The sequence below is a fragment of the Pteropus vampyrus genome, unplaced genomic scaffold (genome assembly GCF_000151845.1).
Source record: "Pteropus vampyrus isolate Shadow unplaced genomic scaffold, Pvam_2.0 Scaffold144, whole genome shotgun sequence".
NCBI lineage: Eukaryota > Metazoa > Chordata > Mammalia > Chiroptera > Pteropodidae > Pteropus > Pteropus vampyrus.
In genome coordinates, this window is record NW_011888925.1 from 361,139 (window position 1) to 372,190 (window position 11,052).

General features: G+C 58.8%; 1 protein-coding gene and 1 pseudogene across 1 annotated transcript in view; one reads left to right on the plus strand and one right to left on the minus strand.

The window, feature by feature from the left end:
• PPP1R32 (protein phosphatase 1 regulatory subunit 32) overlaps positions 1 to 6,496 on the plus strand; it is an 11,645-nt gene extending 5,149 nt beyond the window's left edge. Inside the window, exons 3-13 of the mRNA XM_023535813.1 lie at positions 70 to 223; positions 1,117 to 1,245; positions 1,838 to 1,901; positions 2,377 to 2,489; positions 3,100 to 3,159; positions 3,294 to 3,380; positions 3,664 to 3,777; positions 3,853 to 3,947; positions 5,468 to 5,632; positions 6,095 to 6,180; positions 6,389 to 6,496. Coding sequence (XP_023391581.1) covers positions 70 to 223; positions 1,117 to 1,245; positions 1,838 to 1,901; positions 2,377 to 2,489; positions 3,100 to 3,159; positions 3,294 to 3,380; positions 3,664 to 3,777; positions 3,853 to 3,947; positions 5,468 to 5,632; positions 6,095 to 6,167 — 1,054 coding nt within the window. The 3' untranslated portion in view covers positions 6,168 to 6,180; positions 6,389 to 6,496. The remainder of the gene's footprint in view (positions 1 to 69; positions 224 to 1,116; positions 1,246 to 1,837; positions 1,902 to 2,376; positions 2,490 to 3,099; positions 3,160 to 3,293; positions 3,381 to 3,663; positions 3,778 to 3,852; positions 3,948 to 5,467; positions 5,633 to 6,094; positions 6,181 to 6,388) is intronic.
• LOC111744997 lies at positions 2,694 to 2,813 on the minus strand (annotated as a pseudogene).
• Positions 6,497 to 11,052: the final 4,556 nt, after the last annotated feature.

The window sequence follows — 11,052 nt, forward strand, 5'->3', positions numbered from 1 at the left end:
GGCGGAAAACTTCTAGAGATGAGCATTGCAGGCCCTGGCGGTAGCGGCTCCTGCTCCTGCTTCACTCAGGGAACAAGTCCGGGATAGTTTGCAGACGGTGACCAGCCAGAGTTACCGCCCCCTGGAGGTGCCTGATGGCAGAACCCAGCTGCCCTGGGATGCGTACCAGACCAACTCTGGCTACTCTCGGGAGAAGGCCAATTCAGCACCCCCCGCCAAGGAGGTTAGTGCTGGGCCAGGGCCAGGAGGGAGCGGGGAGCCCTAGGCTGCAATGCAGAAAAGCTGGGCGTGGAAAAGAGGGGGCTCCTCCAGCTGAGTTGGACTGCCCTGCTCTGAGTAGATCAAGGCTGAGAAGTCTGGGCATGAAGGAGCCACGAGGTGGGCGGTGGGGGGTCCTCGCACCTTTCTCACCTTTGTCCTCATTCCCATCCCCCGCATGACCTCCTCCTCCCATCCACCTCTCCAAGCCCACATCACCATCCTCACCATCACCGTCACATTCAATATTGTCGTTATCATCCCCACCTTCTTCATGTTTATCATTGTTGTGACCATCCTTTTTATTATCACCACCACCACCAGACTGGACATTCATTCATTCATTCATTCAACCGATTTTCTGAGCCTCTCTACTATCTTTGAAGGTGATAGATACATGCAGGGGAGAAACTACAATGGGGAAGAGGCAGGGGGCGAAGCAGAAGCGAAGGGGTTGCAACTGCAAAGCAGGAGGCTTAGAAAAGCCTGCTGTGGGGACAGTAGATAAAGACTTAGGGAGCTTAGTGTTCCCCTCAAATGCAGCAGCGTGAGGGAGGAGTGTTCCAGGCCATGCCAGCAGCCAGTGCAAAGGCCCCGAGGCAGAGCGTAGTGGCCTCTGGTGTGAGGAGGCAGGCACTGGAGAGGGCCCCGGGGCCGCTGGCAGGAGAGGGGATTCTACTCCGAGATATTCATGCTGCGGGGCTCTGAGCACAGGAGGAACAGGGCCCGACCTCATTGTAAAGGGCCCCCCTCAGGCTACTTGTGCAGATACTCTGAAGGGGTCAAGGGCGGAATCAGAGTCAGGAAGTGACTGTCATCCCCTCACCAAGAGGATAATTGGCCATTCCCTCCTCCCAGGTCAGGAAGGTCCATTTTGACACCCAGGACTACGGGCCCCAGGCCATCACGGGGCTGGAGCCCAAGCACGTGCCTCTGCTCCACCAGCAGCAGAGCCGGGGCTCCTTGGAATGGGAGAATGCCCGACACGTGAGTGGGCGGCCCCCAAGAAGAAGTGTGGGCTGGGCGGAGGGGCCAGACCTACCCAAGAAGCCCACTACGTGTGGGCTCAAGGCACCAAGAAAAACTTCTGTCTTGATATTTCCAAGACGGCATCAAAGTGGTCCTTCCGCGTTCCTTAGGATTTAACACCCACGCTCTCTTCCCTCCCCACCCCATCCAGACGCCCTGAACCTGGGCACTGAATTACGAAGTGAGCACCCATTTCCTTCCATCAGCCCCTCTCCTCTCTTTGGGCCCCTCCTGGTCTGGGACCTGGGGGGCTCCAGGCCCGTTGCTCATTACCCGGAGTTCAGCGTGGGCCGTGACTTGGATTTCATTGTCGCAGGGGAGCTGTGCTCTCGCGGTGGGATTTCTGCCCCTGGGAATGCCCGATCAGAGAGGGGTTTGAGTCAGGGGTGCTGTCCCGGCCCTCCCCTCTCAGAACACACTACACAGGTCTGCTCAGGGCATAGACACCAAAGCGCTCCCACGGCCACCAGCCCCCTTCCAGGACCTGACCTACCCGTGTCCAGGACCTGACCTACCCGCGTCCCCCGTTGCTCCGCCCTCTGTGTTCCAGGGCCCGCGCTTCATGACTTCCGAGTATAATTCCAAGTATCTCAAGGAGCCTTCCAACCAGCCAGGTGGGCGCTTGTCTGAGCTCACGCCTCCCTCCCACCACTCCTCCCTCCCACCAACCCCAGGAGAGAGCCTGTGGGACCGGAGCTGGCACAGCACTAAGAAGACACCAGTGGAAGACAGACAGACAGACAGACAGACAGACAGGCGGCGCTGGGGACCCTGTCTCCCCAGGCTGACATCAGTGCCTTAGGCCTGCCAACCCCCAAAAGACAGCTCACTCGCTGTGCAGGGCTGTCCGAGTCTGATCACGGCTGCCTCCTGGCCTGTCGGCCCCGTCCGGCCTCCTGTGCCTCCTCCTCCTCCTCTGCCCGGGATTCTGGAGTCCTCCTGGTGCCCACGATTCCGGTGGCTCGGGGCCTCCAGATCTTTGGAGCCAGCTCCCTCCCCACTTGCGAGGACTCTGAGCCTCTGAGGGAGGCCAGGCAGGTGGGGCCAGGTGGCCTGGGGCCAGCATGGGGGTGGCGCTGTTTCTTGCAGATCTTTTGCAGAAGAAATCGATTGGTGCCAAGGAGGAGACCGGCTTCACCGAAGAATCCACCAAGAACCCCATTGTCTTCCAGCCCCCCTCTCAGGTCCTCCCTGGGAACCCGGTAAGTCGGGCTGGGCCCCACCAGAATCTCAGGGTGATTGAAGCCCTCCAGTCTGGGGCAGCCTACCTTCTATTTATTTTTTTATTCTTATTTATTTATTTATTTATTTGTTTATTTATTTATTTTTAGGCAAGGCAACCTTTGGTTGACCTCACAGATTGCAAGGAACTTGTCAGCTTACAATCCCTTTTTTATTTATTTATAAATAAATAGCACCTGGTCTTCCTAGGTGGTCTCCCATCTAAGTACTAACCAGGCCAGACCCTGCTTAGCTTCCGAGATCAGACCGGATCGGGCTTTGTTCAGGGTGGCATGGCCGTAGTTATTTATTTTTTTAAAATGTGAACTACAGAACCCTTTGTTCAAACACAAGATGAAAGAGCTTGGTCTAACTTCCCCATTTTATGGATGAGGTCACTAGCGGGGGGTCACTCAGCATTCATGCCAGCTGGCGCCCATTCTGCTCATGCCCTCCCCTCACGTCTCCCCCAAATCTTCCCTTTGCTCGGTTACTCCAATGACACCCATTTGTGCTGACCCCTCCTCTGCGCTCAGGACAAGGGGGCAGCTGCCTCTGTCAGGCTGATGCTCCTTGGCCGGCCTCTTTCAGGTCCTCCTTCCCAGCCGGAGTGTCACCAAGTCGGACTTTCTCCCCATCACCCACCCTCATGTAAGCTGAGCCTGGGGAGAGATGCCTGTCCCCACAGGCCGGGGTCCTCTGCGGGGGTGGGGGGGGGGAGTTAGGACACTGTGGTCGAAGGCGCAGCAGGGGCTCTGGTGCCAGCGGCTGCTTTACTGCCTTAGGGTGACGAGTTCCTTCCAGGGCTGGCCAGAGGCTCTGAGCGGGAGTCGGGCTTCAGCCGACTGAATGAGAGGACTCTGAACCCCAGAGTGAGTGGCCTTAGGGCTCCTTCTGAAAAGGGGCACTCAGAGGGGAGGGGGAAACAATGGAAGTTTCTTAGACTTGGGCTGGGCCCTGAACAATGGGAAGAATCATGTTGTTTGGGCCCCTGGGGGAGGAGTGAAGGCCTAGGGGCCAGAAAGGGAGGGGTGTGTTGGGAACAGTGAGTACGGTGTGGCCGGAGGGGGATAGGTATGGCTCCAGGTCTGGGGCAGGTTGCGGTTACCTGCGTCTCCACCCAGCAGCCCTTCTTGTGGCTCTGTCCCCCTGCAGGTGCCTCCTCCTAGCCCAGTACCCAGCAGCATGAGCCACTGGCAACTCCAGCACCCCCAGCGGGCACAGCAGACAAACGTTGCCCTGCTTGGCCGGGAAACTGTAGGGAATAAGGTGAGACTTGGGGTACCCAAACCCTAACCCAAACCCACACGCCCTCCTGGCCTGACACTCTATCCCTCCGTGCAGGAGCCCACAGGGTACAGTCTTAACAACCCTAGTTACGTCCGGAGCCCCTACGACCCCGATATGGATAATCGATACCTGACCACCTACAACCAAGGGTGAGTCCCTTCCCCGCCCTCACCTGGGGCTGTGAAGCTGGGACCCATTTTTACAGACAGGGAGACTGAGACCGGGTCAAGCCATGAGCTCACGGCCTTGTGAAGAAGAGCAACACTGAGTAATGTGGGTCCCCCAGAATAATGGGGGGTGTCAGGAAGAGGGAGGAGGGCGGGGAAGGGACGGCATGGGTGCGTCATTAAGCCGGGTATCCCATGGGGACACTCTAGAAAGCAGTGCAAACATATGACTCAAAATTATCCAGCCCGGGGGTGAGAGAGCTGGGGCATTCGCACCCCCACATCCGTCAGTGACCGTTTGAGGGCTATCCCTAGGGCAGTGTAAATCCCAGGTACCTCCTTGCTCAGGCCGAGGAGCTCCCGCAGCCCAGGGGCAGCCTTTCCCATGTAGATGAGGTGCAAGCCACTGGTGGCCAGGGGAAGGATAAGAGGGTCCAAGGGGGTCTCGGGGAGTAACAACAGCATCTGCTAAGACACTACTTCCAGTCCATGGCTCCCTGCACCCTCAGAAGGTAGGCTCAGTGTGAGCCCTGGGCAAAGAGCGAATAACCTGGTCATCAGGGAGGGCTTCCAGGAGGAAGTGGCCCTGGAGCCATGGAGAAGGCTTTGCTGGTCAGAACTAGATGAGAGAGGGCATTATAGGAGTGAGATAAAGGAGGAGTAATTCTTGAGACAAAAGTCTCCCCTCACAGCATCTGTCCCCCGAGATGCCTGGGGAGCTAGCCCCCCTCTTTTGGGTGGGGACCATGAGGTTCAGAGGGGAGAAGTGATGCCTGAGCTTCACAGCAGATCTGTGACACACACGGCTGCTCCAGTTCCCACGGAGAGCTAGGGAGAGGGGCAGAGCTTCACCCAGGGCGTTGGAGGGACAACTGTGTCCCTGCCCCTCCTTAAGTAGACCCCCAGCCTCTGCCATCTCTGCGGGTCCTTCCCCCACCCACCCATCAGCGGGTGGTGGTTCCTGAGCTTCTGCCGGGTGCGCCCAGAGCCCCCAGGGCTTGTAATCACTGATTTCCACATTTATCTATCCATACCCTCTCTTCACACACTCAAAGGTGGGCCCACATCTTACTCATCTTGGCACCTTTAGAACCTGGCCCAGTGCTCAGTGAATACCGGCGAAGTGGAAGAAAAGTCGAATGCCTAGACAGCGATGAGACGGGGTCCCCAACCCCACCCCGACCCCCTGAGATGTTCACAGGCCAGGGAGAGAGGCACCGCCTAACCAGCCCTTTACACCCCAAGTGCATCTCAGCATCAGCGTGGCATGAAGGAGGAGCGTCCAGCTCAGGGCAGAGGAGGGCAGGCTTCCCAAGTGTCCACCGAGTGGACAGGGCTGAGGGAGTGCCTGGCAGAGCGGACAGCGTGGGCCAAAGCCAGGAGGCTGGGGATCCGAGGGAATTTGTGCTCCGCAGGAGCCGAGACTCCTGTCGGAGACAGGCCGAGAGGCTGCAGAGGTGGGCCCCGGGCAGCTTACCTCCACAGCACCTCCTGTGCCACAGGTACTTCGAAAACATCCCCAAGGGTCTAGACCGTGAAGGCTGGACCCGAGGTGGTATCCAGCCCCAGAAGACCGGAGGCTATGTCCTCAACCAGCCTGTCACCCGCATGGAGGCCACCCCCGACCCCACAGAGAGTCTGAGGCACCTGCACCCCCATGTGGGAAGGTAGCATGCCCTCCTTCGGGCTCTGTCCTTGGCTGGTTCCAGGCCTTTCCCCAGCCTCTCCTCCCTCCCTCCCTCCCTCCATCTGTCTGTCCTTCAGTGAGCCCCATTTCCTCTCTCTGGCTTGTTCATTGCTTCTGTTGCCCAAAGGGGCCCCTCCCCTCCTTTCCCCAGCTACCGGAGTCCAGCTCTACACCCGCTCCTCCTCCTGGGCTGCACGCAGGGGGGTGGGGGGGCGGACACAAAGCTGAATGACTGTGGTTCTGCCTCACTCTGACGCTTTTCTGCTCAATTCCTCAAAAATGACGTCTATACCGACATCGGCCCCAAGTTGGCAGGCAAAGAATGTCTGTGGCTTGGCTGCCCTGGCTGAGTGCTGGCCCCTTGGGATGGGCACGCAGAGCAAAAGGCCCCGGCTCTCCGCCCTACCCCTCCCTCCTCCGGCCCCCCCCTTTCTCCCTGCAGAACCCTGATCTCGGCTGACCCCTTCTACCGTACCACACCTCCTGGCAGCAACCGCTTCAACTCACCAAACTGAGCCTGAGGCACAGGTAAGAGCTGGGGAACCCCTGCCCGCAGCTGCTCCTGGTGTCCAAAGTGGCTCTAATGGGCCAGCCCCACCCGCCAAGGCCTGTGTCAAGGAAGCCCTGCCTGGGGCCCCCAGCCCCAGAGTGGGGAGTGGGTGATCAGGCCTCTCAGGGGCTGACGGGTGCATAGAATCACCCAGAACCCCTCAGGCCTCATCTCCATTCCCCACAGGTTCGCCAACCCAAGGGACAAGAGCCGGCTACTGTCCCTACCCCCACCCCGTCGCCCGCTGGGACTCCCCCAGCTACTTTCCTAATGAAATAAAGAGGAGTAAAGCCGAGCAGAGCAGCGTGTCTGTCCCTGCCCGGGGCGGCTGGAAGAAGGTGGGGTGAGGGTGAGGCAGAGATGCAGGGGCGGAGGGGTGAGGGCCAGACGTGGAGTCGGGGAGGCCCGGTTGGACTCACCGTGATTCTATGGACAGGGCACTTCGCTCTTGTGACTCAGTTTGCTCTCCTGTCAAGAGGTCTCCCACAGCCTGCGCTAAGTGCTTGGTCAAGTGTGGGAGGGAGGAAGCCCCCAGGAGAGGGCAGGTGGGCCATGGAGGAGGGGGGAGGCACAAGTGAGCGGGGTGTGGGTTGAGAGGCCTCAGATACCTGGTCTATAAATTGAGGCAAGAGATCAGGGCAGGACGTCTGGGCCTTTCTGGGTCCCACACTGGATGGTTTAAGGGAGAGGGGAGGGTGGGGGAAGGAGAAGTCTCCAGAGACAGATGGAGGAGGGTCCACGATGGGTGGACACCAGGACACCGACACCAGGAGGGGTGGGCGTGGGCTGGGGCCTCACGACAGCCCCTTCATAAGAATTAGAACCAGACACCCTGGGCGGATGCAGCCGTGAGCACAGGACCTAAAGAGCAAAGGTCTTGTGGGATGAGAAAAGCATCACTTCCCCTGGCCCTGACCGCTGCACCTGACACCAGGCTCCTCTGCGTGCAAGGCAGAGTCTGGGCTGCCTCTGGGTGCCTTGGGTCACCTCGCCAGGTACGTCTGTGAGTGCATGACACAGCTGTATGCTGCGGCTCTGTTCGCCCCAGCCCTTTATGTCGTAAATGAAGAAGCTGGACCAAGAGAGAGAGTGTGAGCTGCTCAGGGTTATATAGGACAGAAAGGCGGCAGCAGCCCTGGATTGGGGATGTCCCCCGAACCTCGTCGTTCAGCCCAGTATGCAGCGGGGGCGACTGAATGGTTTAGCAGCTGCTGAACGTGTGTGTGGGGGCAGCTCTGCTGGCCCCGGGCCTGGCTACACCCAGCAGTCTTGAACGGCAGGCCTGAGAGATGTCCATGGCCCGGCTAGGATGCCATTTGGGATGTGGGTGGCGCCAGCTGGCTCCAGCACTGGAGGAGGGGAGCAGGGGACACAAAGTCTCTCAGCTACAAACCCAGCCAGACTCAGGACCCAGTGACAGCTCCACAGACCGTGGGTGGGGCCTGCTGGTCCATGAACCCCAAAATGAGGAGTGAGATTTGCCCCCTGGGCTGGGTCCCAACTGAGGTCTGACCATAGCGAGGTGGGGAGAGGATGGGGATCAGCCAGCCTGTCCCACCCACAGTCACACACACGTGAAAGCACACACAGATTCAGGTCACACACAGACCCCTAAAGACACACACATGCCAACTTATACAGACGCATAAATGCCAGCAGACAGGTACACATAGATTCACTAACAACCACACACACAGACATATGGAAACACAAAACATGCACACACAGTTCTTCACATAAGCACCGGACACTTCTACATGCAGACACACACCTACAGAAACATCCGCATACACAGACACAAAAACAGATGGACAGAGACTTGCAGGAGACGCACAGACGCACACACACACACACACACACACGCGCACACACACACACACACACACACACAGCACCCCAGTCCACTTTCCATTCCCCCCACCCCAGTGTCCTCTTACAGCTCATGTTTTCTGCTCACCCTCCCCCTCTCTGGCCCAATAGGAGATATGGTGTTGGGGACACTGGAGCCTGATAGGGCCCTCTCTCCATTGTCACTCCCTCTCCCATTGTCCTGCACCCCATTTCCAGGCCACGTGAACTGGGGCTGCTTCACCTGGTTTCCAGAGCTGCTGTGGGACCCACCCTCAACCCCTGCTTTCTCCCCTGCGGCCTCTCTCCAGACAGCTCGTCCCAGCCTTCCTGTTTGGGTCCTGGGCCCCAGACCAAGGGGCTGTGTGAGGACAGGGTAGTCCAGGACGTGGGGTGGCAAAAAGAGGGTGTAGGAGGGGCCAATGCCAAGCCCAGGTGGTTCCAGAGGCCCTGCCTGGTGCAGGGCCTAGGTTTCCCATCTCCTAGATAAGGAGACTGGCTCGCACAGAGAGGTGGAGCCACGGGCCTCAGGTCACACAGCCAGTGAGGACTGTGGGTGGGAACCTGCTGATGAGGGGTGGAGAGGGATCCTGCAGGGGCGTAGCCTGGTAGCAGTGGGTGTGGACCCCAAGCCACATCAGTTCCTGACCTTTGCCCACTCAGAGTTACTCCAAGCCCCATGGGGGAGGGGTGATGTGGAAGATCTTGAATTAAACGGGCAGAGTGGCCAGTTTGGGGCACTGAGGAAGGCAAGGCTGTGGGCAAGGACACAGAGGAGGGGCCAGCCCAAGGCCTGGCCAGAGGAGGGGGTGGAGAGTAAGTGTGGCTGAGAGGTGGGCATCCCCGTGGGGAATGCCAGGTTTCAGGGGCCTTGGTGGCCATGCTAAGGAGCCCTTCTCTTTCCCCATCCTTGATTATGAAACTCAACAGGGGCACAGACCATGTCTGTCTTATTCACAACTCAGGCTCCGAAGCCCAGGACAGTGCCTGGCACATCTGTAGGTGCTCAGTAAATATTAGATGAATGAATGATGAATGAACGAATGAACTCTACCTGCCAGCAGGGGAACCAGACTTTGGCTGTCAGGTGAGCGTGGGTGTCACCTGTCTTGGCCCCAGGCTATCAGTAACCTAGGCTCCCTGAATCTCTGCAAGCTGGCAGCTGAGACTCTGCTGTCCCCCTCCCTTGCCTGGAAGCCATGGCTGTGGCCTCTTGGGACCACCAGGTCACCCCTTCTCTCTCTGCATGCATGTGCCCCCTTGTCTTCCCCTCACACTGTGCCCAGCTTCTGACCAACCCCAACTGAGTTCCCCCATAATGGCCTGAGGGCCTCACATTCCAACCTTGACCACTGGTTGGCCCCCAGGCCAGGGTAGGGCGATGCTCAGCAGTCCTGCGTGCCAGGCAGGAGGAATGGACACCTCCTGCCCTGTAGCTACTCAGGTTACTGAAACCATTGAAGGGACTCACCTGTGCCACATCACTCCCCCTCTGTGCTGTCAGGTGGGTGCTGACACGCCCATCCCCTCACCCCTCTGAGACTTGAGTCTTCGGTCTGGTCCTGGTCCCTCAGCCCAGCACCCTTTCCTTGCCTGGGCCAAGGCTGTCAGCAGAGTAGGGCTGCGCAGGCCTGAGCTCAGGGGTCAGACTGCCTGGGTTCGAATCCCAGCTCTCCTTATCCTGAGCCTGCCTGGTACCACCAGTTGTGGAGGCCACCTGAGTGTTCTGAGCTGAAGCTGCTAGCAGTGCCCACCCACCTTGTGAGCTAAATGAGATAAATGTGGAAAGTGCTGAGCCCGCAAACAATGGCGGCCTTGACGCTGGAGCGGAGGAAACAGAGGCCTAGACAGGAACGGGGACTTGGACAAGGCCACGCTGCAGATAGTCAGAGGGTCTGGCCTTTGTTTCCTCCGGCGCGGCCATGGACAGGCCTCCTCAGAACCCTTCTCTGGGATCAGGCCCCCTCTTGTCTGGGAGAGCCTGGGGGGTGATCCACCTGTATGGCCTTACCTGGAGGCCTAGGCTGCCTCTCAAGGGGGCCAAGCCCCGCACGTCCCCGAGGCCAACTTCTCCCGGGCTCTCCGGGAAGCTGCCTGCCTCTCCCCTCACCTGCAAACCAGGCTTGGGGTGTTCAGGTGAGTCACTCCTTACAGCAGGAGCCAGTTGTAGCTGCTGCCAAAAGCCTCCTACCCCTCCCTGCAGATGTTTTAGAAACCGTTCTGAGATGTACAATGACGATGATTAACCTTTATTAAGCCCCCACAGACTGCCGGGAGCTAGGAATTTTCCGTGGGCCTTTATCTTTTCAGCAAGAACACAGAGGGGCCTCCCTCCGAGGGAAATTTGGGGACACAGGTGGGTGCTGAGCTGACGGCATTGGTGTGGGGGTGTGGAGCCCCAAGGGCTGATGGGACAGCAGAATCAGAACAGACACTGGGTGTCAAGCAATCGGGTCCCACTTGTGACGCACGCAGACATGTGTGAGGCTACTGCCCATCGTGGCACTGTGACAGCAGATGTTGACAGGTGCCATCTGGCCCAGGTCACGTGGTGATATGCAGAGCCACCATCTCATAGGCTTGACAGCTGGCCAGCTGGGAAAAGGCATCTGTCCGTGGGAACTGGAGGCCCAGGGGATGGCGAGAAGCCCAGCGGGCGGAGGCTGCAGGCCGGTGGATATGCTGCAGGCAGACAGATGGAGGGCCTGAAACGCGGGATCCCGTCCCCACGTTCTTCTCTGACCATATGGAGGGCCACCCATTCCCAAGGAAATATTCTCCAAACGGCCCAATATGCAAGGGCAGAGGAGGAATCAGAGTCAGGGAACCCCCACCCAGGGCCTCTGTTCAAGGTCAGAGGAGGGTCTGTTGGGGCCTCCCAGGTGTCCTGATACTCCATGCTTCTCGAGACATTGTCGCAGACAGGGTTCTGCTAAGAAAGTTCTTTCAGTCGTGAAACTTGACCCTGGAAGGACCTTCGTGGAACCAGGTCAACCTGAGCC